The 27399-nt window shown below is 37.6% G+C and overlaps 1 protein-coding gene across 1 annotated transcript; it reads right to left on the bottom strand.

The window, feature by feature from the left end:
• Positions 1-1023: 1023 nt before the first annotated feature.
• Positions 1024-25730, bottom strand: LOC138915024 (probable inactive serine protease 58). The gene is made up of 5 exons (XM_005609459.4): positions 24081-25730; positions 4770-4911; positions 2768-3012; positions 1823-1959; positions 1024-1390 (listed from the first exon to the last, which is right to left on the bottom strand). Exons 1-5 carry the CDS (start codon positions 24115-24117, stop codon positions 1220-1222), a joined length of 732 nt encoding a protein of 243 aa, XP_005609516.1. The 5' UTR covers positions 24118-25730; the 3' UTR covers positions 1024-1219.
• Between the last annotated feature and the right edge of the window lie 1669 nt (positions 25731-27399).

The following is a 27399-nucleotide window of genomic DNA, read 5'->3' as shown; positions in this document are numbered from 1 at the left end:
CACATGAGTGTAGAAGGGATCTTTGAAGCAGTCTATAAATAAGGTTATAGGTAATAAAATTAAAGGTAATCCCTCTCCTCCTGAGCTGAGAGATAGACACGATTGAATCAGAAGGGTGAAGACAAGGTGAGAATCTGAGAGTAGAGAAGAACCATCTACCTGACCACAGGGCAAGGCTTCCTGTTCCCATTATTGCTGTGTTCTCCACTTACTACATTGAAATTTGTTGGTCTGTACCAGGGATCCATTTTAATGCAATAGACTTAAAGAGCAGGGAATGGAAGATAAGCCCCACCCCACGGAAAGAGAAAAAGGAACCAGAGAGGGAATGTAGCAGTGATTGGTAGGCATGTCAGGAGAGGGAGGTGGATGTGATGGTGACAGAAGACAGAGCACAGGCTACCTGAAGTCCTTGGTGGACTAAGTTAAAATAGGGGATAGGAAAGAAAGTCTTTGGAACCAATCATCTACAGGATTGGAGTTTAGGAGAAATCAACAGGGTACTTAGAAAGGTATTCACACTGTGATTTTAAGCAAATAAAAAAGCAGGAAATGGGGGGGGAAGTATTGGTAAAAGTCCATCCTACCATTTATGAAATTCTTGATATTTGTAATCTGCATTACAGCTGAGGTGCAAAATACAGAAATCCTTATTCCAAAAATTACACTGACCTTTGTGTGGCCTCAGCAAACCTAAGCAAAACTTGAATTCTATACATCATTTAAGTAGCTAATGGAAATATTAACTACAACCACGCATAGATACACACACACACACACACACAGACACTCAGGAGACATCTGGTCATTAGAAGAATTGCTAAATCACTTAATCAAATTTCAGCAAATTACTGCTCAGCTATGTGGTTTACATCTTGTTCAAATAGACTCCTGGTAGCTATTGTCCCTCATTTCCACTTGTCTTTTGTGTTCTTAGGATAAAGCAGAGAGTATTCAACAGAAATATCTGAATTGGTAGGATCCAAAAAGCTCCTGGATGAACTCCACTTCTTGAGAGCAGCATTCATGTTTTCGATGTTAGGAACATTTATTTATGAGTTGGGAATAAGCAAAGAAGCAGTTAAAGAAACTAGTGTCATGTCAACACCCAGAGTCATCACTGATCTCTTTTGAAATTCCAGTTGAGCCTAGATTCCAGAAAAGACTGAGACTGACATACATAATGTGGTTGCCGTGGATAAGCTGGTAATTAAGGGTGTCAGTGGAGCTCTATATCAGCTTGTTTTGTAGAAATAATGTTGTTGATCCATGGAGTATAGCTGTAGAGGTCAGTGAAAACAACACTGTGTCCTGTCAGAATACATCCGTTTGCCCAAGACATAATTCCTTGTAATTCCCTGCCACATATGGCTGGTGCAGCTGTGACCACCTGCCAGACAGAGTAGAGGAGATCAGAACCTCCCTCCCACCCGAAAATTCCCCAAAAACTCCCCCTCCTCCAAAAAATTCCCCCCAAAAAAATCTGAACAAAAATGTGAGCCACTATATTTGCCATGCAAACTGGCCCAGGATATAAGAAAATAGTGTAAAAGCTTCTTTCCACTGCACTAACTCCCTCTACCTTCCAGTCTTTCCTAGACAGAAATTTCAAAGGAGTAGCTGGAAGTTAGCTTTACATGCCCCAAAAATCTATTTCTCATCTCTAAACAGGAGGGAGGAGAGAGAGAGGCATCATTCTTCAGCCCTTTACTCTCTGAACTCTTAGCCTGATTGCAAAATCCAGGATGAGAGGTAGCAGACACAAAGAGAAAGAGAAAGAGCAAAGACTGTGCTTGTGGGCAAATAAGATGAGAAAAGTTACCTGGCACTGCTCTTTGCTTCCTAGTATGTCTCCGAAACAGAAAAAGTCTTCAAGGAATTTTTCACCCAGGAATATTTTGCAGTTTAAATCAGAATTTATTTGAGCCTTAATGCTGTGCACGTTACCGTGTCGATGTCCTAAGCACAAGAAATAAAAGAGACTTTCTTTCTTGTTTGCATTTTCACAAGGCATCCTGCCTCCTCCTCCTTCAGAGCTTCTGCTCAGTTAGAATGGACTGCACCATCGCTTAAACATCGTCCTGCCCAGGTTATCATCTCTGAAAGATGATCAGCATCAAGAGGGGGTTGGTGAGAAGACACTCCACACATCAAACAAGATCTGATTCTCTGCCATCACCAAGTTTGTGATGTTAGACAATTCGTTAAACTCCCTGAGTCTTGGTTGCCTCATTTATAACATATCAGTCCTAAGAAAATTTTTCTACGTGATGTATTATTACAATTGTATAATATGTATAGGATGCTTAGGGCCTGGTACTTAATTAGTGCTCAACAAATTGTAGCTATTATCATTGTTGTTGTAACTCATAACAATATTGCTCCTGTTAGATAAGGGGAAAATACAATTTTCACCAATTTGCAAATTAAGATTCAAAGAAGTTAAAGAATTTGCCCATAACCCTATAATCAATGGCAGAACCAATACCCAAACATAGATCCTTGAATCCCAGTCCCCTGCAGTCTATGTCATGTGTTACACGTATGTATCAGGATGTATGTATTTAGGATTTGATTCCCAAAGCCCAAAATGAGGCTTCTGCTCTAGAGAGCCAACATTGTTGCTCCATTTTAGTTTTACGCATGTGCTTGGAAATCTGGCACTGGGCCTATAAGTTCCGATTCCTTCCCCCTAATTCCTCAGAGATCCTCAGGATGTGAATATATCCAAGAATATAACTAGTTCTTTTTTTTGACAGTCACTCACCAAATTCATTCTGTAACCAGGTGTGAATCAAGCAATCTTTAATTGGATTCTTCTTGAGAGTAGGCAACTGAAAAATCTGGCTGGAGAAGAAGGTGAGAGATATAGACAACTTTATCAGCATTAGGTCATTTTTAGGAGAAGTAACAGTGAAGTTTGGGTGAATGATGATCTCTTCATAAGGTAGAATCTCCCCAGGAAAGACTTGAGAATTTCGGGAACCACCATGAAAGATCACCTGGAGATCCCTGGAAAATGAAGGAGAGAAAAAATACTGATACTATCATACATCACAAGGCTAATTACACAAACACACAATTTCCTTCTATAGTGACCCATTTAACCTTCTCCTCTCATCTCCGTCCATTTGATCTTTTATGCATAGCTGCCACATGTGGTCACATAGGTTGTGCACTATACAATTCAATGGGTTGCCATTCACATACACTATAATGTGAATGGTGCCTCCAGGAGTTAAGCAATGCAACGGCTCTACTCTTAGCATAATTCCAGAGAGAAGTTCCTACTCAATACCTAGAAACAGTTGAAAGAAGCATGCAAATGGGTAGTCAAGGTTTCTAGGAAAGTAGTATGTTCTGTTAGGGAGGTTCCTTTGGGAGTTGGAGGGAACAGGAAATGTGAGACGGTACAAAGGAAATGAATGAAAGCTTAGAGAGTTGAAATATTTTAAGCCAGGGAGGATCATCCAAATACAATATGTTCTACTCATCTCTATCAAAACTTTGCTGGATAAACAGGGTTTTCTGGTGGTCTTTTGGGAGAACAATAGTCAAAAATCCTGGATGTTCCACTGAGATCCAGTTGAGATCTACTCACTAACATGGCTCAAGACCCTAAATTCAGAAGAGGATACTCCCCTGAGTCCCGAGTCTCCCATTCAGGGATCTCTTCAACCGCAGGGGTGAGATAAGTACCACATTGGTACTAAGCGCCAATTTTTTTGTTGAGCTCCCAAATGGTAAATTTTGTCTCCTAAAAACAGCATCATTTGTTTCTCAGTCTGTCCTTGTCGTTTTGTTGGGACACTTCGTTTATAAGATAAAATCTAAAGGGATAGGACAGAAATAGGCCTGATAAGTGCACCCTTCAGCCAACCCCAAGGATTGGCAAGTTTAGAAGATCTCATCAGAGCAAGCATCTTTTAGACAAACTTTGCTTTGGTTCACTTTTACAAGACATTATACAATATGATTTTCTTTACTCTTGTTTTTGTGTTTCTGAGAACCTCTGTACTTAGTTTCATCTGCTTGCAGCAAAGGATTTTTGCTGAGTCCTTAGTTAGGGGTGACTGGTCTTTGGCCAAATTGTTTTTACTGACTTTTGCAGTTCTCATTGGACCATTTCAGTCTGTTTGGTCCTCTATACCAAACACGTGCTCCTTCACGTTTAAATTTATATACCTCTCTAATTGGTATAATTGCCCAAGGAAAATATGAAATTGCAGTGACCACTTTGAAGAACTTTTGACAAGAGCAAGACTGTTCATTTGAGAGATACATTAGAAGAAAAGGGGAAGAAACTCTCATGATAAAATTCTCTCTCTTGTCTGTCTAAATGAAAGATCACTTAAAGACCCCCTCCTCCCTTCCCACACCTCTGAAATTAATAAGTACTGGTGCTTTAATTATACAACTTGATGGAATTGTTAGGCCCAATTTATTGCCTAAATCAGCTGTAGTAACTCTCTTGTGCTCTGTGTTTGTCAAATTGGCTTTTTCTGTATGTAAGCTCACTCTCCTTTCTTGCAGAGGGAAAGTCATTTGTGTTTACAGTGTTCTTTACGTAAAACCGATCTCCTCTTATATTTTCTTTTTTCTTTCCTTTGCTTCTCTTTTTTCCTTCTCTTAATATATTTTGCAGTTTAATTTATCATGAAATATGTTTATAAGTAAATACAGAAGTTTATTTATATTGAAGAGAGTCCACGATAATTAGATGACTCCTTGGAGCCTTGAAACCCAGCAGGTTGATCCCCATCACTTACGGTAAGAAGCAGTGTGCTGCCGTCAACACCCACTGAGGGGCAACCAGAGTCCCCACACAGGACTGGTAACCAGAATTCAGGTGTAATATGTGGATAAGATGATTTTCCCCTTCCCTGTCTCTACTAACAAATGAAATACCACCTGGAACACAGAGAGAGGAGAATTAAGGAATATAATCCAGCCAATGAAAGGAAATTCAAGGATTATGGAGATTTCAGGATGCCAGTGCCAGATAAATCAATATTTACCACTTGTTAATCACTTAGCCCATACTCTATGGTATTAGAATTCTATTCTATACAAACACTATACTAAGTAAGTACTTCATGTACTTTTTAAATTTTCACAGAAAAAAACTGTGGAGTGGGTAAATTTTATATTACTTTATAGATTAAAAACTTTACATTAGGAAGCTTACTTAGGGTCATACAACTAGTGAACAATGGTTGGTTCAAGGATTCAGACTTCAGTCTATCTGACTCCAAATCCATGTATGCCCTTCTCCTCTATGTGACCTCCTACTTCTCCTCACCCTGTCTGCTGCTCTCCAGAATGGCTTAGCTCATTTTCAGTCTCACGAAGGCCTAAGGTTTCTTGGCTCAATCCACAGTTACCGCAATGCAACCTTTCCTACAGCTGCAGCCCCCTGACTTTTCCCACTAGTCAATTGCAGGGATGCACTGAGAGCAGTCATCATGACTCCAACAGAAATAAACTAATTAAATAAAATTAAAACTAAAACTTTAATCCTGGTATGAGAATATAAGGAGAGACACTTTGTACAGATGGGCATTTAAATATATTACAGTACTTATTCTCTGGAAATAGGTGCCTGGATTCAAATTCTGGCTCTATCCTTACTAGTAGTATGAATTTGAACAAATTATGTAAATCCTTATATCTTGATTGCTTTATTTGTACACTGAGATCATAACTGAACTTCTCTCCTAGGGTTGTTATAAGGACTAACTGTGTTAATATATGTAAATTGCTTGGAAGAATGTTTGGCATGTAATGAGTGTTCAATAAATGTTATTTCTTACTAATGTAGTTTCAAGAACATTTATATGTTGAGAAAATGAAAACAATGCTCAGAAAAAGACATAGACAAAGCCCCTCCATGAACCCTCAAATGACCAGACGTCAGATATTCACTGACATTTCCTTTATTTGCATTGTTGCTGTTTCTTTACCACTGATAGCTCTAGCCCTAATTTAATCCTCCTACCCCCTAAATAAAACTTTTGAGGTACCCAATTAACAAAGTGGTCCTTCTTCTTGACTGCATCTCATTCTAAACTCCATCTTCAGAATTATCCAGCACAAGCTCAAACCCTGCAAGACGCCCCTCCCCACTCCCCTTACTGGGGCACTTCTGAGGTTCTCTGGAGTGTGTTCTCCCTGCTGCATAATGCAAAATGAAACTCACTATTTTTTTAATTATTGGTGTGTTCTTGGTGGCATTTGGTTGGTGGACTCAATAATTTAGATCAAATCCTGCTTTCTCCACTTTAGGAAAGGAGACAGGAAAATAGAAAAATATTAGAAAAATAAATTTATGTTCCAATTTGGGATTCTCTCTCTGTGTCAATTTATGTTTCTCAGTGTATGGGCTTTTCATCTGTAGACAATAAGTAGTGAAGGAATAATGACTTGTATAATATCCCCAGCAACTAGCACAATTGTCTAGCACATAGTAGGAACTCAACATGTATGTATAACACAAATGAATTAATGAGAGATTGGAGTAGAATTCACTTTGTGTGCAGTGGCCCACTGGCAGGCTCTGAAATTAATGCAATAGTTTTCTGAATCCGTATGTGAAGCAAGAGCCATCGGAAGACTAAAAGTTAATGTTATGTATACATATATGTGTGCACTTTTTTCCAAATCATATATGCATGCATTTATTGAAAAAAAATTTACTGAATAATTATATGTACCAGGCAATATATTGCATGTTAAATATAAAAGGCAGAAGCAGGGGCCAGCCTGCTGGTGTAATGGTTAAGTTTGTGCACTCCGCTTCAGTGGCCCGGGGTTCACAGGTTCAGATCCTGGGTGCAGACTAGCACTGCCCATGCTGTGGCAGTATCTGACATAAAATAGAGGAAGACTGGCACAGATGTTAGGGCCCTGAGCTAACATGTGTGCCAATCTTCCTCACAAAAAATAATAATCATAAAGGCAGAAGTAGACTCTGGCTTCATGAAATGAGGGAGGTGGACAATAAGCAAATAGGCACATAAATGAATAGTTACTCATTGTGACAAGGAAGCAACAGTATTCTATGAGAAAGAATAATATGAGGGTGTAAATGAAGGGTCTAACTTGGTTTGCTTGGTAAAGAAGTACTTGCTGGGAAAGTAAAAGTTGGTTCTGAGACATCAAAGATGAGAAAAACTGAGAAATATTTATGAAGTTCACAGTCCAGAGGCATAGGCTCACTAAAACACTGAGATCTAATCCTAAGACTATTAGATCCACCCACACCTCACCTACCACATTGCTAAAGGCCTGTGTACAACAGCTCATTTGACCCAGTATACGATGTCTGGCTATCAGAAAAACCTTACAAGGGATATCAAAAGGCAAAAAACATGATTTGAAGAGACAGAGCAAGAATCAGGAATCAGATGTGACAGGTGTGTTGTCATTGATTATTGGACCAGGAATTTAAAACAACTATAATTAATATTCCAATTAATAGTCTAAGGGCTGTAATGGGTAAAGTAGACAGCATGCAAGAACAGAGGGGAAATGTAAGCAGAGAGCTGGAAATCTCAAGAAAGAACCAAAAAGGAATATTCAAGATAAAAAAAAACACTGTTACAGAGATGAAGAATGCCTTTGATGGGCTCAATGGACATGGTTGAGGAAAGAACTTTTGAGCTAGAGGATATATCATTAGAAAACTCCAAAGCTTAAAAGAAAAGAGAACAAAGACTGGAAAAGACAGAAAAGAATGCCCAAGTACTGTGAGACAACTACAAAATGTGTAACATATGCATAATGGGAATACCAAAAGGAGAAGAGAGAAAGGAAGAGAAGAATATTTGAAACAATAATATCTGAGAATTTCCTCCAAATTAACAGCAAATATAAAACCACAGATCTAGGAAGCTCGGAGAACACTAAGCAGGATATTTGCCAAAAAAAAAAAAAAATCTACGTCTAGGCATACCATTTTCAAATTACAGAGAGCTAAAAGTAAAGGAAAACATCCTGAAAGAAGTTGGAGGAAAAGAAACACCTTGCCTATGGAGAAAGAAAGATAAGAATTATATCTAACGTCTCCTCAGAAACCATGCAAACAAAAAGAGAAGAGAGAAAAATATTGAAAGTATTGAGAGAAAATAAAACACCAACCTAGACTTCTGTACTCTGTGAAATTATCCTTCAAAAATGAAGGAAACATAAAGACCTTCCCAGAGGAACACCAATTGAGGGAATTTGTTGCCAGTAGACCTATCTTGCAAGAAATGTTAAAATAAGATCTTTAAGAGAAGGAAAAAAATATATAGGTCACAAACTTGGATCTATATAAAGAAGAGCATAAAAGAAAGAATAAGTGAGGGCAAAAAAAACCTTTATTTTTGCTATTCTTAATTTATATAATAGATAACAGTTTTCTAAAATAATAATAGCAACAATGTATTTGATTATGTATCCTTATTTATATATATGTGTACATGCTTATGTATTAGTGAAATGAATGACAGCAATGATACAAGGGACAGAAAGGAAGAATTAGGATTATTTTGTTATTATAAATTACTTACACTACCCGTGAACTGGTATAGTGTTATCTGAGAGTGGACTATATTAGTTGTAAATATATGTTGCAAACTCTAAGGCAACCATATAAAAAAGTAAAAAAAAGAAGTATAACTGATATGCTAAGAAAGGAGAGAAAATGGAATCATAAAATGCTCAATCAAAACCACAAAAGGCAGGAAAAAAGTGGAAGACAAAAGTAGGATTAAAGAACTAGGGCAGAGGCTGGCCTTGTGGGAAAATGGTTAAATTCTCATGCTCTGCTTCAGTGGCCCAGGGTTTCACTGGTTTGGATCCTGGGCATGGACATGGCACTGCTCATCAAGGCATGCTGAGGCAGCATCACCATGCCACAACTAGAAGGACTGGCAACAAAAATACATAACTATGTACTGGGGGGATTTGGGGAGAAAAAGCAGAAAAAAAAGAACTAGGGCAACAAATAGAAAACAGTAACAAATATAGTATACATTAATCCAACTATATCAATAATCACTTTGAATGACAATGGTCTAAGTGCATCAATTAAAAGACAAAGATTGTCAGAGTAGATCGAAATATAAGGCTCAACTATACGTTGTCTACAAGAAACCCACTTTAAGTGTAAAGACACATATAGATTAAAAGTAAATGGATGGAGAAAGATAACCATACTAATCAAAAAGCAAGCAGGACTAGTTATATTAATTTCAGACAGAGCAGACTTCAAAGACAGCAGGGTTATCAGAGATAAAGAGGGGCATTACATTACAATAGAGAGATCAATTATCCAAGGAGAAATAACACTCCTTAATGTGCATGTGCCTAGTGACAGAGCATCAAACTATGGGAGGTAAAAACTGATAGAACTGCAAGGAAAAATAGATGAATCCACTATCATAGTTGGAAACTTCAACATCCCTCTGTTAGACATGGACAGTTCCAGCAGGCTGAAAATCAGTTAAGACAGTTTAACTCAACAGCACCTTCAATCGATTGGATATAATTGACAATTACTGACTACTTTATGCAAAAACAGCAGAATATACATTTTTCTCAAGCTCTTATGAAACAATCACCAAGATAGACCATGTTTTGGGCCATACAATACACCTTAACAAATTTAAAAGAATAAGAATCATATAATGCCTGCTCTCAGGTGACAATGGAATTAAACTAGAAATCAATAACAAAAAGATATCTGGAAAATCCCAAAATACATGGAGATTAAACAAGACACTTCCAAATAACACATGGGGTCAAAGAAGAAATCTCAAAAGAAATTTTAAAATATTTTGAACTAAATGAAAATAAAAACACAATTTATCAAAATTTGTGGATGCAGTGAAAACAGTGCTTAGAGAGAAATTTTTAGCATTAGAGATATATATATTAGAAAAAGAAAAAGATCTAAAATCAGTCATCTCAATTTCCACTTCAGGAAACTAGAAAAAGAAGCAAATTGAATTCAAAGTAAGCAGAAGAAAAGATATAACAATTAGAGCAGGAAATAAATTGAAAATAGGAAATTAATAGAGAAAAGCAATGAAACTAAAAGCTGGATCTTTGAAAAGATCAGTAAAATCAATAAGTCTATAGCCAGGATAACCAAGAAAAAAAGAGAGATAACACAAATCACTAACATCAAAAATGAAAGAAGAGAGGCCCGCCCTGTGGCCAAGTGGTTAAGTATGCACACTCTACTTCAGCGGCCCGGGGTTTTGCCAGTTCGAATCCTGGGCATGGCACCACTCATCAAGCCATGCTGAGGCAGTGTCCCACATAGAACAGCCACAAGGAGCTAAAACTAGAATATATGACTACGTATTGGGGGTCTTTGGGGAGAAGAATTAAAAAAAAAAGATTGGCAACAGATGTTAGCTCAGGTGCCAATCTTAAAAAAAAAATGAAAGAAGAGACATCACTACAGATCTCATGGACATTGAAAGGATATTAATGAAATACTATTAAAGCTTTATGCGAAGATGAAATGGACCAATTCCTTGAAAGACACAATCCACCAAAACTCAAACAAGAAAATATAGACAATCTGAATATATCTATATCTATTAAAGACATTGAATCAATAATAACACTCCAAAACAGAAAGCACTGGACCCAGAAGCTACATTGGTGAATTCTATGAAACATTTAAGGAAGAAATTATACCAATTCTCTACAGTCGTTTTCATAAGATAGAAGCAGAGAGAATCCTCCCTAACTCATTCTGTGAGACCAGCATTACCCTAATATCAAAAACAGACAAAGATGTTACAAGAAAAAAAAACTACAAACCAATATCCCTCATGAACTGGATGCAAAAACCCTCAATAAAATATTACCAAATCAAATCCAACAATGTATAAAAAGAATTATACACCAAGACCAAGTGGGAGTTATCCCAGGTATGCAAGATTAGTTCAACACTTGAATTTCAATTAGGATCTTCCTCCCTATGTTTTCTTCTAGGAATTTTATGGTTTCAGGTCTTATGTGTAAGTCTTTAATTGATTTTGAGTTAACTTTTGTAAGCGGTGTAAGATAGGACTTCAATTTCATTTTTCTGCATGTGGCTATCCAGTTTTCCCAATACCATTTGTTGAAGAGACTATTCTCTCCCTGTTGAGTGTTCTTGGCTCCTTTGTCAATATTAGTTGACAGTATATGTTGGGGTTTATTTCCAGGCTCTCTATTCTGTTCCATTGGTTTATGTATCTATTTTTATGCCAATACCATACTATTTTAATTACTATAGCTTTGCAGCATAGTTTGAAATCAGGAAGTGTGATGTTTCCAGCTTTGTTCTTTCTCAGAACTGCTTTGGCTATTCAGAGTCTTTTGTGGTTCCACACAAATTTTAGGATTGTTTTTTCTGCTACTGTGAAAAATACCATTGGAATTTTGATAGGAATTCCATTGAATTTCTAGATGGTATTGGGTAGCATGGACATTTTAACAATATTAATTCTTCCAATCCACGAACACAGAATATCTTTCAATTTGTTTGTTTCTTCTTCAATTTCTTTCATCAAAGTCATGTAGTTTTCATTGTACAGATCTTTCACTTCCTTGGTTAAATTTATTCCTAAGTATTTTACTGTGTTTGATGCTATTGTGAATGAGATACTGTAAAACTCCTAGAAGAAAACATATGGAAGAAGCTCCTTGACATGTGTCTTGGCAATGATTTTTTGGATATGACACCAAAATCACAAGAAACAAAAGCAAAAATCAACAAGTGGGGCTACATTAAACTAAAAAGCTTCTGAAAAGCAAAAGAAACAACTAACAAAATGGAAAAGCAACCAACAGAATGAGAGAAAATATTTACAGATCATACATTGGATAAGAGGTTAATATCCAAAATATATAAAGAATTCATATAAATAACAAAAAAAAACAATTAAGAATGGGCATACGAATGGCCAACAGGCAGATGGAAAGATGGTCAACATCTCTAAGGATCAAGGAAATGCAAATCAAAACCATAATCAGATATCATCTCACACCTGTTTAGAATGGCTATCATCAAGAAGACAAGAGAGAACAAACGTTGAAAGTGCAGAAAAGGGAACCCTTATGCACTGCTGGTGGGAACATAAATTGGTGCAGCCACTATGGAAAACAGTACGGAGGTTCCTCAAAAAATTAAAACTAGAAGCACCATATAATCCAGCAGTCTCACTTCTCAATACATATCCAAAGGAAATAAAAACAGAATATCAAAAAGATATCTGCACTCCCACGTTTATTGCAGTATTATTCACAATAGCCAAGAGTTGGAAACAACCTAAGTGGCCATCAATGGATGAATGAACAAAGAAGATGTGGTACATCCATCTACAATGGAATATTATTCAGCCATAAGAAAGAAGGAAATCCTGACATTTGCAATAACATGGATGAAACTTAAGGGCATTATTCTAAGTGAGACAAGACAGACAGAGAAAGACAAATACTGTATGATACCACTTATACATCAAATCTAAAAAAGCCGAACTCATAAAAACAGAGAGTAGAATGGTGGTTACCAGGGGCTAGGAGGTGGGTAAATTGGAGAGATGTTGTTTAAGGGCACAAACTTGCAACTAGTAGATAAGTAAGTCCAGAGGTGTAATGCAAAGCATAGTGATTATAGTCAACAATACTGTATTATAAACTTCAAAGTTGCTAAGAGACTGGATGTAAATTGTTCTAACCACAAAAAGGAAATGATGATTATGTGATGTGATAGAGGTGTTAGCTAATGCTATGATAGTAATCATATTGTAATATATAAATGTATCAAACCAACACATTGTATACTTCACACTTACACAATGTTACATGTCAATTAAATCTCAATTTAAAAAGGATGTCACTTAATGTAATCCATCATAAAAACAGGCTAAGAAAGAAAAATCACGTAGATGCAGAAAAAGGATTTGACAGAATCCAATAGCCACTCATGATTTAAAAAAAAAAAAAACTCTCAGTAAACTAGGAATACAAAAGAACTCCCTCAACTTGATAAACAAAAACCCTACAGCTAACACGATACTTAGTGGCAAGAAACTGGAAGTTTTCCCACTAAGATCAGGTTCAAGGCAAGGATATTCCTTCTCATCACTCCTTATCAATATCATACTGGAAGTCCTACCTAATACAGTAAGACAAGAAACAGAAGTGAAATGTATACAGACAGGGACAGAAGTAAAACTTTCCTTATTTGCCGATGACATGATCCTCTATGTAGAAAATCTGAAAGAATTGACCCAAAAAAAAGAGAAGAAAAACACCCACAACTAATAAGTGATTATAGCAAAGTGGCAGAATATAAGGTTAATTCCAAATGTCAGTTGCTTTCCTATATGCCAGCAATGAACAAGTGGAATTTGAAATTAAAAACAATACAAGCATACCTTCTTTTATTGTGTTTCACTGTACTGTGCTTCACAGATACTGCATTTTTTTTTACAAATACCAGGTTTGTGGCAACCCTGCATCAAACAAGTCTATCAGCGTCATTTTTCCAATAGCATTTGCTCACTTCATGTCTCTGTGTCACATTTTGGTAATTCTCACAATATTTCAAACTTTTTCATCATTATTATATTGGTTATGGTGTTGTGTGATCAGTGATCTTTGATGTTACTCCTGTAATTGTTTTGGGCTGCCATGAACCGTGGTCATATAAGACAGCAAACAATCAATAAATGTGTGTTATCTACTACTGCCCCACTGATCAGCTGTTCCCCCGTCTCTCTCCCTCTCCTTAGGCTTCCCTATTCCCTGAGACACAATATTGAAATTAGGCCAATTAATAACCCTACAATGGTGTTTAAGTGTTCAAGTGAAAAGAAGAGTCGCATGTCTCTCACTTTAAATCAAAAGCCAGAAATGATTAAGCTTAGTGAGGGAGGCATGTCAAAATATGAGAAAGGCTGAAGTTAGGTCTCTTGTGCCAAACAGCTAGCCAAGTTGTGACTGCAAAGGAAAAGTTTTTGAAAGAAATTAGAAGTGCTACTCCAGTGAACACATGAATGATAAGAAGGCAAAACAGCCTTATTGCTCATATGAAGAATGTTTTAGTGGTCTGAGTAGAAGATCAAACCAGCCATAGCATTTCCTTAAACCAAAGCCTAATCCAGAGCTCTCTACGAAGGCTGAGAGAGGTGAGGAAGGCAAGGAAGAAAAGTCTGAAGCTAGCAGGGGTTGGTTCATGAGGTTTAAGGAAAGAAGCCGTCTCCATAACATAAAAGTGCAAGGTGAAGCAATAAGTGCTGATGTAGAATTGCATCAAGTTATCCAGAAGATCTACCTAAGATAATTAATGAAGGTGGCTACACTAAACAACGGATTTTTAATGTAGATTAAACAGCCTTATATTTGAAGAAGATGCCATGTAGGACTTTGATATCTAGAAGGAAGAAGTCAATGCCTAGCTTCAAAGCTTCAAAGGATGGGCTGACTCTCTTGTTAGGGGCTAATGCAGCTGGTGACTTTAAGTCAAAGGTAATGCTCATTGACCATTCCAATAATCCTAGGGCCCTTAAGGATTGTGCTGAATCTACTCTGCTTGTACTCTATAAATGAAACAACAAAGCCAAGATGACAGCACATTTGTTTACAACATGGTTTACTGAATATTTTAAGCCCTCTGTTGAGACCTATTGCTCAGGAAAAAAGATTCCTTTCAAAATATTTCTGCTCATTGACAATGTACCTGGTCACTCTAGAGCACTGATGGAGATGTACAACAAAGTTACTGTTGTTTTCATGCCTGCTAACACCACATCCGTTCTGCAGCACGTGTGTCAAGGAGTAATTTCAACTTTCAAGCCTTATTGTTTAAGAAATACATTTTGTAAGGCTATTGCTGCCATAGATAGTGATTCCTCCAATGGATCTGAACAAAGTCAATTGAAAACCTTCTGGAAAGGATTCACCATTCTAGATGCCATTAAGAACAATCATGATTCATGAGAAGAGGTCAAAATATCAACATTAACAGGAGTTTAGAAGAAATTGATTCCAACCCTCATGGGTGACATTGAGGGATTCAAGACTTCAATGGCGGAAGTGACTGCAGATGTGGTAGAAATAACAAGAGAATTAGAATTAGAAGTGGAGCCTGAAGATGTGACTGAATTGCTGCAATCTCCTGATAAAACTATAAGGGCTGAGGAGTTGCTTCTTACGCATGAGCAAAGAAAGTAGTTTCTTGAGATGAAATCTATTCCTGGTGAAGATCTGAAATGACAACAAGGGATTTAGAATATCACATAAACTTATCTGATAAAGCAGTGGCAGAGTTTGAGAGGATTGACTCCAATTTTCAAAGTTCTACTGTGGGTAAAATGCTATCAAACAGCATCGCATGCTATAGAGAAATTGTTCATGAAAGGAAGAGTCACACAATCCAGCAAACTTCATTGTTGTCTAATTTTGAAAAATTTCCACAGCCATGCCAGCCTTCAGCAACCACCCTGATCAGTCAGCAGCCATCAACATAAATGCAAGACCTTCCACCAGCAAAAATATTACAACTTGCTGAAGTCTCAGATGACGGTTAGCATTTTTTAGCAATAAAGTATTTTTAACTAAGGTGTGTACACTGATATTTTATACGTAATGCTACTGCACACTTAGATTACGGTATCGTGTAAACATAACTTTTACATGCATTGAGAAACCAAAAAATTGGTGTGACTCACTTTATTGCGATATTCACTTTATTGTGGTGGTCTGGAACCAAGCCCGCAACATCTCCAAGGTATGCATGTTCCTTTTACATTAGCACCCCAAAAAATGAAATAGTTAGGTATAAATCTAGCAAAATGTATACAAGATCTGTATGAGGAAAACTACAAAAGTGTGATGGACAAAATCAAAGAACTATATAAATGAAAGGATATCCCATGTTCCTGGATAGGACGACTCAATATTGTCAAGGTATCAGTTCTTCTCAACTTGGTCCATAAATTCTATTCAATTCCAATCAAAATCTCATCAAGTTATTTTGTGCATATAGACAAACTGATTCTAAAGTTTATATGGAGAGGCAAAAGACTCAGAATAGCCAACACAATATTGAAGTAGAAGAACAAACTTGGAGGACTGACAGTACCTAACTTCAAGACATACTATAAAGTTACAGTAATCAAGACAGTGCGGTATTGGTGAAAGATTAAACAAATAGATTAATAGAACAGAATAGAGAGCCCAGAAATAGACCTACATAAATATAGTCAACCGAATTTTGACAAAGGAGCAAAGGCAAGACAATGGAGCAAAGATAGTCTTTTCAACAAATGCTGCTGGGACAACTGGACATCAGCCTGCAAAAACATGAATGTAGACGTAGACCTTACACCTTTCATAAAGGTTAATTCAAAATAGATCATATATTTGAATTTTAAACACAATACTATAAAACTCCTAGAATATATCATAGAAGAAAATCTAGATGACCTTGGGTATGGCAATGACTTTTAGATAAAACACCAAAGGCATGATCCATGAAAGAAATAATGGATAAGCTGGGCTTCACTAAAATCAAAAAGTTGTGTTCAGCAAAAGACAGTGTCAAGTGAATGAGAAGACAAGCCACAGACTGGGAGAAAATATTTGCAAAAGACACACTGGACAAAGGACTGTTATCCAAAATATACAAATAATTCTTAAAATTCAAAAATAAGAAATCGAATAACCTGATTAAAAAATGGGCCAAAGACCTTAACAGACACTAACAAAAAAAGATACCTGATTGCAAATAAGCATATGAAAAGTTGCTCCATATCATGTGTTATCAGGGAAATGCAAATTAAAATAACGAGATACCACTACACATCTATTAGAATGGCCAAAATCCAGAACACTGACAACACCAAATGCTAGTGAGGATGTGGAGCAACAGTAACTCTCATTCATTGCTGATGGGAATAAAAAATGGTAAAGCCATTTGGAAGACAGTTTGATCTAAAACCACAAAACGAAACGTGCTCTTATCATACAATCCTGTAATAATGTTACTTGGTATTTACTCAAAGGAACTGAAAACATATGTCCACAAAGCCTGCAAGTGGATGTTTATAGCAGCTTTATTCATAATTGCCAGAACTTGGAAGCAACCAAGATGTCTTGAGTAGGTGAATGGATAAACTGTGGTACATACAGACAATGGAATATTATTTAACACTGAAAAAATGAGCTATCAAGCCATGAAAAGATATGGAGAAACCTTAAATACATATTACTAAGTGAAAGAGAAGCAATCTGAAAAGTCTACGCACTGTATGATTCCAACTATATGACATTTTGGAAAAAGCAAACTATGGAGATAGTAAAAAGATCAGTATATGCCAGGAGTTGGTGGGGAGGGGCAGAAGCATGGGAAGGTGGATGAATAAGTGGAGCACAGAGGATTTTTAGGACAAATTACTCTGTATGATATTATAATGTGGATATATGTCATTATACATTCGTCCAAGCCTACAGAATGTACAAAACCAATAGTGAATCTTAAGGTAAACTATGGACTTCGGGTGATTATGATGTGTCAATGTAGGTTCACCAGTTGTAACAAAGGTGCCATTCTGGTGAGCAATTTTGATAATGGAGGAGGCAATGCATATACATGGAGGAGGATATGGGCAATCTCTGCACCTTCCCCTCAATTTTTCTGTGAACCTAAAATGTCTCTAAAAAAATAAAATCTTTTTCAGAAAAATTGACATCAATTTTACACATCTTCAAAAAAATAAGAGAGGATACTTCAAAACTACTTTAATGATGCCAGTATTACCATGATAACAAAACCATACAAAGAGAGTATAAAAAAGAAAACAGACCAATATCTTTAATGAACTTAAACACAAAAATCCTCAACCAATATTAGGAAATCAAATCCAGTAATGTGTAAAAAGAATTATACACCACTACCAAGTGGGGCTTATTCCAGGCATACAAGTCTGGTTCCATATTTGGAAATCAATCAATGTAATCCACAATATCAACAGGCTAAAAAGGAAAATTTATTATGTCAATTAATGCAAGGGAGTGGGAAGAGGTTGACAAATCCAACATCCACTCCTAATAAAAACTCTCAGTAAGTTAGAAAAAATAGTTATCTCAATTTTATAAAAAGCATCTACAAAAACCTACAGCTAATATCATACTCAATGGTGTAAAACTGAATGCTTTCCCCCTAAGACCTAAAACAAGACAATCTTGTTCACTTTCATCACTCTTACTCAAAATAGATTGTACGTTCTTGCCACTGCAACAAGGCAAAGAGAAGAAATAAAAGACAAATCAATTGGAAAGGAAGAAATATAACTGTCCCTATTTGTAGGTGACATGATTGTCTACATAGAAAATTCCAAGGAATCTACAAAAAACTCCTAGAATATGTGAGTTCAGCAAAGTCACGGGATACAAGATCAAGACATAAAAATCAATCACATTTCTATATACTAACAATGAATATATGGAACCCAAAATTTAAAATGCAATACCATATACGATCAACCCAAAGAAAAGTAAATAATTAGGCATATAGTTAACAAAATATGTACTGAATGTTTATGCTGAAAATTACAAAATGCTGACGAAAGAAATTAAAGGAGAACTAAATAAAAGGAATGACATGCTGTGTTCATAGACTGGAAAACTCAGCAAAGTAAAGATGCCAATTCTCCCCAGACTGTTCTATAGGTTTAATGAAATTCTTATCCAAATTCCAGCAAGGTTGTTACTTACAGAAAGAAGTTCATTGAAAATTTTATAGGAAAACCATAGGCCCTAGAACAGCTAACACAATCTTTAAAAAGAATAATAAAGTGAAGGAGATCACTCTACCCATTATTAAGACTTACTTATATAGTTACGGCATCAAGACGATGTGGTATTGGCAGAGGAACAAACACACAGATCGATGGAACATAATAGAAAATCCAGAAATAGACACACATAAGTATGCGCAACATATTTTTGACAAAGGTGCAACAGTAATTCAATAGAAGAAGTACAGCCTTTTCAACAAATGGCACTAGAGCAATTGGACATCCATAGACGAAAAAAAAGAACCTTCATGTAAACCTCACACCCAAACAAAATTTAACTTAAAATGGATTACAGCCTTAAATATAAAATATAAAACTTAGAAGGGAAAAAAAGAGAACATTTTCAGTATCTGGGGCTACACAAAGAGTTCTTACACTTGACACCAAAACCAAAATCCATAAAAGAAAAAATTGAATCTCATCAAAATTATAAGTGTCTGCCATATAAAAGGCCCTCTGAAGAGGGTTTAAAGACAAGTTACAGATTAGAAAATACGTGTTCAAACCTCATATCTGACAAAGGACTTGTATCTAAACCACTCTCAAAACTCAACAGTCAAAAAGATAAACAACCTAATTAGAAAATGGGCAAAAGACAAGAACACACACAGCACTGAAGAGAATATATACATGGTAAATAGGCATATGAAAAGATATTCAACATCATTAGTCATTGGGGAAATGAACATTAAAACTACAATGAGATATTACTATATATCTAACAGAATGGCTAAAAGGAAAAATAGTGACAACACCAAATGCTGACAAGGATATGAAGAAAACAGCTCATGCATACATTGCTGGTAGGAATGTAAAATGGTGCAACCAGTCTGGAAAACAATTTGGCAGATTGGAATGAAACAAAACATACCATTACCACATGGTCAGAAATTGCATTCTCAGACACGTATCCAAGGCAAATAAAAATTTATTATCACACAAAAATGTAGCAGCTTTATTCGTAAAAGCCAAAAACTGGAAACAACCTACATGTCCTTCAGTGAGTGAAGGATTAAACAAAACTGTGGTACATCCATACCATGGAATAATACTCAGTAATAAAAAGGAACAAACTATATGTACACAATTTGGATGAATCTCAAGGGAATTATGCTGAGTGAGAAAAGCCAGTCCTAAAATACAACATACTGTATGATTCCATTTGTACAACTTTAGTGAAACAACAAAATTATTGAAATGGAGAACAGATTAGTAATTGCCATGGGTTAAGGAAGGGGAGTGTGGAGGAGGAAGAATGAAATGGTGCATCTGAAAAGGGCAATATGAAGGATAATGTGGTGATGGAACTGTTCTGTGTCTTGAAAGTGTCGGTGGATGCATAAACCTACACATGTGATAAAATGGTATAGAATTAAATACATACACACACACAAATACAAGTACAACTGGGGAAAGCTGAATAAGCTCTGTAGATTACACCAATGTCAATTTCATGGTCTGATACTGTACTATAGTCATACAAGATGTTATCATGGTGGAAACTGGATGAAGGTACATGGAACTCCTCTGTACATTTTTTAGAACTTCCTGTAAATATACAATTATTTTTCAAAATAAGTATTTAAACCAAGAAAGGCAGTTAGAACTCTTCATAGATGATGCGGGGTCGGTGAGCCGAGTAGTCAAAAGATTTCTTAGACTCTTAAGATCTGGCAGTAGTGCTCTTTTATTTAGAGAATAGAATAGCACTGGGACAGGACCCATGGGCAGTCAGAACTGCTGCTGGCATGGGGAGCTGCTGCTGCTACGGGCATGGGGACAGGACCCACGGGCAGTCAGAGCTGCTGCTGCTGCTGCCCCGAGTTGAGGGTTAGGGCTAATTTTATAAGGCATGGGTATGTGAGTCATCTCTTTACAAGACAAAGAAAAGAACATGAAAAAAAGTTAAAATGGTATCAGTGCAGGTGGGGTCTGGTCATTGGGTGATCCCATGACTTTTAGACAAGAATCAAATTGGATTAAGTAAAGGTCAGAAGCCACCACTCTAAATCATTTACATGAGATTGCCAGACAGCAACCAACTTAAGTTCTTGCCTTCCCCATTAAGAGTTTCTAGGGACAAGGTCATCTCTCTTCTTCTTCCTGGTACAGAGAGGGAGGCACCTTTTACAGATAGAGATTTACCTTACAAATGTAAATGTGTCCCAACAAGGGCAAGTTCCATTCCTCAGAGCCTCCTTCCCTGTCCCAGTTTATCGAAAGCAATCAGCCCCAAACAATCCCGGTGCCAAAGAGACATATCCTGGGGTGGCCATTTTCAGGTCCCTATAAGGTCATCCCCCCTTCCTTCACAAATGCAAATATCTCTCAAAGAGCAAGCAAATTCCAGTCCTCGGAGCCTGCTTCTCATCTGCAGTTTTTTTAAAATTAACCAGCCTAAAATCCTCATCAATAGCTATGTCTTTTACACATTTTCTTTCCATAAACTGTTCCCAAGAATCTTTTCCACTCATTCCTATGAATTCAAATTCTGTCACCATTCCCCAAATTCCAAAATCTGTATCCAACTCAGACTGCTGTCTTGAGTTCCAGACCCTTATATTTAAGTGGACATTCCCATTTGATGTCTCAAAGGAACCTCAAACTCAGTAAGTCAAAAATGTAACTTGTCTTCTTCCCCAAATACCTCTTTCTTTCCCAGTGTTACCTATTTCAGTAAATTGTACCACCATTCATCCAACCAGAAATCTGGATGACATCCTTTACTTTTCCCTACCCTTCATTCCTAACATTCAATTGATCATCACTTCTACCTCATTGTTCTCTCTGGAATCCCTTTACTTTATTTCATACTCTCTGCCACCACCCTAGTCCATTAGGCTGTCTGGAAAGCTCCAACAGTCTCTTAAATTTCTCTTTCAGATCTTTCCCACCCCCAACCCATATCTCTACTCAAATCCATTCTCAATACTGAAGTCACATGAATATTTTTAAATCATTAATATGGTCATATAGGGGCTGGCCCCGTGGCAGAGTGGTTAAGTTCGCGCGCTCCGCTGCAGGCGGCCCAGTGTTTCGTCGGTTCGAATCCTGGGCGCGGACATGGCACTGCTCGTCAGACCACGCTGAGGCAGCGTCCCACATGCCACAACTAGAGGAACCCACAACGAAGAATACACAACTATGTACCGGGGGGCTTTGGGGAGAAAAAGGAAAAAATAAAATCTTTAAAAAAAAATATATATATATGGTCATATAATTCCCATATTTAAAACTCTTTAAAGGCTTTTTATTACATCCAGGGTCATTTCTAAAATCAAGGCTAAAATCCTCTACTGTATGACTCTTAATCCACATCCTTCCTCTGCACTCCAGCCACACAAGTGGTCTTTTAGTTAAAGAAGTCACACCTCATGACCTTCACACTTGCTGGTTCCTCTTTCTGACACAACCTAACCACCCCCTACCTCACTTAACTTGGTTAACTCCACTCAGTCTAATACAGCTTTAGAAAGCATTGCCTGTCCTTAAAAGGTAAGATGTTATTTTTCCCCTGTGGTATATAAGGAAACTGAGGTTCAGAGATGTTTGGGTATTTGTCCTAGGCCACATAACCATTAAGTAGGAGAGCATAATTGCCTAGTTACAGAGCCATACTAATTTCATTATGGGCAAGTTACTTAATTACTCTGTGCCTCAGTTTCCTTATCAATAAAATGAGAAAAATAATAACACTTATCTCACAAAGTTGTCATAAGAATTAAATGAGATAATATGTAGAAAACAGAGCAGTATCTGTTATATAAGTATATACTCTTACAGTGGTGGATTACTCTTATTATTACACATTATGTTTTAAAGCCCAAAGAGCAAAATCTACCTTTTCCTTCTGAACTGCCAAGAGATTTTCACATATTGATATATATGGGGTAACTATTCTAGTTTAAAAGTGATTTGGCTTGAACTAAAAAGCCTGACTTATGGCCTATCAAACATATATTGTACATCTGCTTATCCATTAAAGTAAAGAATGCACTCTCTTAGGATAAGAATGTGTACTTCCCCTCCTATGCTCTATTGGTAACACCCAGATTAATCCCTTTCCTGACATCAGGGTCATGGCGACCTACGAATTTGCAAATGAATACCTCTTTGAAATTTTGATGGAAATGTATCCTGTGTGTGTTTAATGTATGTTCCGTGTTCTAAAAAGATCTAAGACTGTACTGAAACCTACGCTTCTCCAGATTGCCTTCTAAGGCCTTCCTGGGTGATAATCCTCACTCTGGCTCATAATAAACTCAACCCAGGTTGGTGGTGAATTATTTATGTCGACAGAACCTTATAGCAGAACACCTGCTGTTCTTGCTTTTTATGTCTTTTATGAATTCATATGCCCCCTTCCAGGCTCCTATCTCCATCCTCCCTTCTGGCATGTCTCAATGTTTCGGTGCAAGAACTTTATCAGACATCCAGAGGAGGTTTTAAGCCCATTAAAGTTTTAGTTAGGCCTACAATGACTGAGCATGTATGGAAAATGACTAGCATATCACCTATTTCCCAAACTTTCGTGCTCCTAATCCACCAGCTCTCTCTCTCTAACATATGACAAATAAAAATGGCAAGCAATAGGATATATTGAAGTATATGAGGAAGTCATTTGGCGTAAACCTAATTCAGCCTGACCTTGTCTTTCCAAAAGGTCCTGACGTGGCCGTTGAGCATGCATTGTATATCTGCTTTAGACACTCCCTATGGCAAGAACAAAGGCCCTTGAGATAAAGGTGCCACTTCCCTCCCCCTCCCAACGTTGGCATTTCCTTAAGGATTAAGCATCTTTCCTTAGGCTAGGAACTGATTGCTGCGCTCATCTGTGACCACCCAGCTCGAGACAATAGACTTGCCTCCTGCTATGCCTGACAAGATAGCAGACCCACTACCTGCTGTGTCCATCAAGTGCTGTGCCGACAGGGCAATCTTGTGACTATTGTGGGAGGGACATTTCAATCACATGTGAAACATCCTGTTTGGGAGTATTGTATCACTCTGTATACCTCATTTCTTTGGTGGTCTTTCTTTCCTTCGGGGGGGGGGGGGGGGTGAAAAAAGGCCCCGGGTCATGGTTGTCAGATTTTAGCTCAGAATAAACTCTCCCAAATTTTCGTTTATAGATTGGTTATGGATTATTTTCATTGACACATAGCTTCACAGCCTCACTCCCAAAACAGTCCTAACCTATTTGACAAAGAGATACCTTCAGTCACTCACCAGTCACCATCAGCAAGGTCAAAAGGATATACTTCATGTTGATGCCTGAATCTTGTCCTGAGGAATAAAGATGTAGTGGAAACTAACAGGCACAAAGCAGGGATAGAACTTATACCCTACTTGAGGATTCTGAACAGCAGGAGAAGATGCAGGTGGGAGAACTGGGGATGAGGATTCTACAAAATTCTGTCTTCTGGAGGTCTCTCCTTCAAGTCTTGATCTTCAGTGTAAAAAACAATTCAGTCACACTTGCCCACTCTCTCTTGTCAGTAGGCATAGAAATCTTCTCAGTCTAACTGAAACCTGGCCTAAGGGAAGATGAGCTCCAGGGATCTGAGCTTTATCCACCTCATCTAGGGAACAGAATTCCAATGTAGGAGTCATGTGAACCTTCCATGGAGTTAAAATTCATCTCAAGTTTCTTCCTTAGCCTCTCAGTTCTTTTCACCAGTTCCTTCCCCACAATGTGTGACTAGCATCCCTCCCCCTAAATGTCCCACTGACCCCTCTCCTTTCTGAACTACTCTGATGAAGCAGAGCGCTGTCTCCACCCCTCTGTGTGACATTGACTCCCTTCCCCTTTATGCGTGTCACACCAGCCCACTCCTCCTCAGAACCGCTTCACTTGTACAGGTCACATCTCACAACCACAGACACCATTTGAAAAAAAGTTCCCAACCAATACCAATACCAGTGAATCTTGTCAGATCTCTAAATTTGTTGTTACTACACTGCCGTCTCAGACACGGTTCTCTCTCTCTCTCTTTCCTTCTCTGAAGCTGCCTTTTTCAAATTGATTTTTGGTGGCAAAATATAACAAGAATATTACTTAAATAGAAAATCAGACGGCAGAATGAGATGATAATAGATTTAGAGTCCCTATAGACCTGAGATATTCTGTGGAATGAGGCTGGGGACAGATGTCTCTGTATGTACACAGAATCTATAATAACACTAATAGATAAAGAAACTTAATGATGAGGAAATGTTGAATATGATACACACACACACCCCCATCCATCCATAGGATTCTAAAGTTATTTTTTCAAAGAGAAGTTTTAAGAACAATGTCCATATCAGATATCAGTATCCTAAAACAAATAGATAAAAAACAAATGGAATTTGCAAAGTAAAGGAAGCATTCAAAGGCTAAAGTAATATAAAAAGTTAGTATTGAAACAAGAAAGCCCACACTTGAAAATAGTTTGATAAGCTTGGGAAAAAGTGTGTGGGGTGGGTAGGCAGGCAAACAGGGGATGAGAAGAGAGGGTGACAAAGACAAGATGAGATAAGGATCAAGGGAGGTCCCTAAATCATGCTAGGAGTTTACCCTATAGACAGTAGGGAACTGCTGAAGAGTTTTATGAAGGAGACTAATATGATCTTATCTGTATCTCAGGAAAAAAAACAGTTCTGAGTATAAGACAGAATGTCAAGTGGAGCAACAGTAGATGGGCAAATACATTAGTTCCAGCAAGACAAGATTATGGCCTGGATAAGGTTGACAGCAGTTAAGAATGGAAAGACATGGATGGATTTTAGAGATTTCTAGAATTAGGATGAACTTTGGGATTGAGTGGTGAGAAAAAGAGAGAGATCAAACAAGTGGAAGGTAGAATTATCTCCTAAGATAAGGAAAACAGGCAGAAGAATGAATTTGAAAGGCCAGAGGAGTTTAATTTTGACATGAGAAGTTTCAGAGGTCTATAGGTGATACAAACAATGGTTTCTAAGAGGCAGTCGTATATGGGGGACAGGAGATCTGGGCAAGAGATACCAATTTGAAACTCATAGACAGGTAATAGTGCCCAGTGCCAACCTCCTCCAGAAAATTTGTTGCTTTAGAGACCTTTTCCTAGATAGCAACCTTGCTTTTCTGGTCTTAGCCCTCACACTGTCAAACCAGTCCTCAAACTCCCTTCCTGGCCCGAAATCTTTCCAAAAGATTTAGGAAAAACAACTTCAGAGTAAAGTGTACCTCTTTCTCAAATTTTCACCTGTTTTAGCTAATCCTACTCCCACCATAGAAAATTTCCCACAACTCCATCCTGTCTTCAAACCTCAAGCATATTTCATATACCAGCCCTACTCCCCAGTGTACCTGTGTTCATTGTGAGGCTTTGGAAAGTATGTGCCATATCTGTTTTTCACTTCATACTTGAGGAAATTTGTGTGTGAGAATGCATAGTTTCCCAAGATCCATGAGTGCTGGTTGATTAGCTGAAGCCTGCAGGACGTGGTTTAAAAGGTATGCGTATCCACAATAAGACCTAGATTGCAATCATGTGCAATTTTGAGAAAATCACTTAAATTATCTCTGTTTCAATTCTGCCACCTACAGATCAGAAAAAAGAAAAAATTATACTAGCCTGTTTCCTCTTTTCAGGGTTGTTAGATTGGAATGAGATTATGGGCCTAAGAAAATTTAAAAGGTTAGAGTGATACAAAGTGTAATTAATTTTACACCTCAAACTAACCTGATATAACGTTACCTCTAACAAGGTCTGTAAGGAATTTAATTCAGTGCCTGGGATTCAGTAAATGCCCAACGAATGTTAGCTTTTATTTTTTTTTCTGCTTTATCTCCCCAAACCCCCCCGTACACAGTTGTATATCTTAGTTGCGGGTCCTTCCAGTTGTGGGATGCGGGACGCCACCTCAATGTATCCTGACTAGCGGTGCCATGTCCATGCCCAGGATCCAAACCCTGGGCCACCACAGCGGAGCGCACGAACTTAACCACTCAGCCATGGAGCCCACCTCCGATGTTAGCTTTTAGAGTTGTGGGGGAACAGAATTTGCTATCCCAAAATGTATCTCTTCGGCTTGATTATTTTTAAGAACAAAAGACTCAGGAAGAAACTTTGACCTTCCCCCTAACTGCCTAAAAGAATTTAAGATAGAAGGCCTGTTTCAGGAAGGAGCTAATACCATAAGACATCTATAGTATAATATGAACTAGGTTCGGTAGACAGGGAGGAACCTAGCAAGGCCTCTTGGATCAAAGTCCTCTCTAGCTCTCATTATCTTTGCAAGACACGGCAAAGATTTGTTTACCAAACACTTGCTTTTCCATCTCCATGTGAATTGCCTTCATCCCCTTTGAAATCCCAAAGCACTACCCCCAATACCTTCCTTTGTCTTTAGCTGAAGATGATATTTAAGGTGGTGGCATCAGCCATTTTGGTGAGTTACTCAGTTTTCCTGGGTTTCTCCCATGTATACGTGTTATTAAATTTGTTTGATTTTCTCCTGTTATTCTGTCTCATGTCAATTTAATTCTTAGACCAGTCAGAAGACCCTGGAGGGTAGAGGAATA

Source organism: Equus caballus, chromosome 4 (assembly GCF_041296265.1).
Source record: "Equus caballus isolate H_3958 breed thoroughbred chromosome 4, TB-T2T, whole genome shotgun sequence".
NCBI classification, from domain to species: domain Eukaryota; kingdom Metazoa; phylum Chordata; class Mammalia; order Perissodactyla; family Equidae; genus Equus; species Equus caballus.
This window is presented reverse-complemented; position numbering and strand designations above follow the sequence as displayed.

Bases quoted from the DNA above. Each gene is read 5' to 3' on its own strand.
- LOC138915024 (XM_005609459.4), bottom strand. From the start codon at position 24,117: ATGAAGTATATCCTTTTGACCTTGCTGATGGTGACTG. The intron at 1,960-2,767 runs GTGAGTGACTGT...TCTTGTGCTTAG, and splicing joins CTGGTTACAGAATGAATTTG to GACATCGACACGGTAACGTG. The intron at 1,391-1,822 runs GTAACTTTTCTC...TCTGTCTGGCAG, and splicing joins GAAGCAAAGAGCAGTGCCAG to GTGGTCACAGCTGCACCAGC.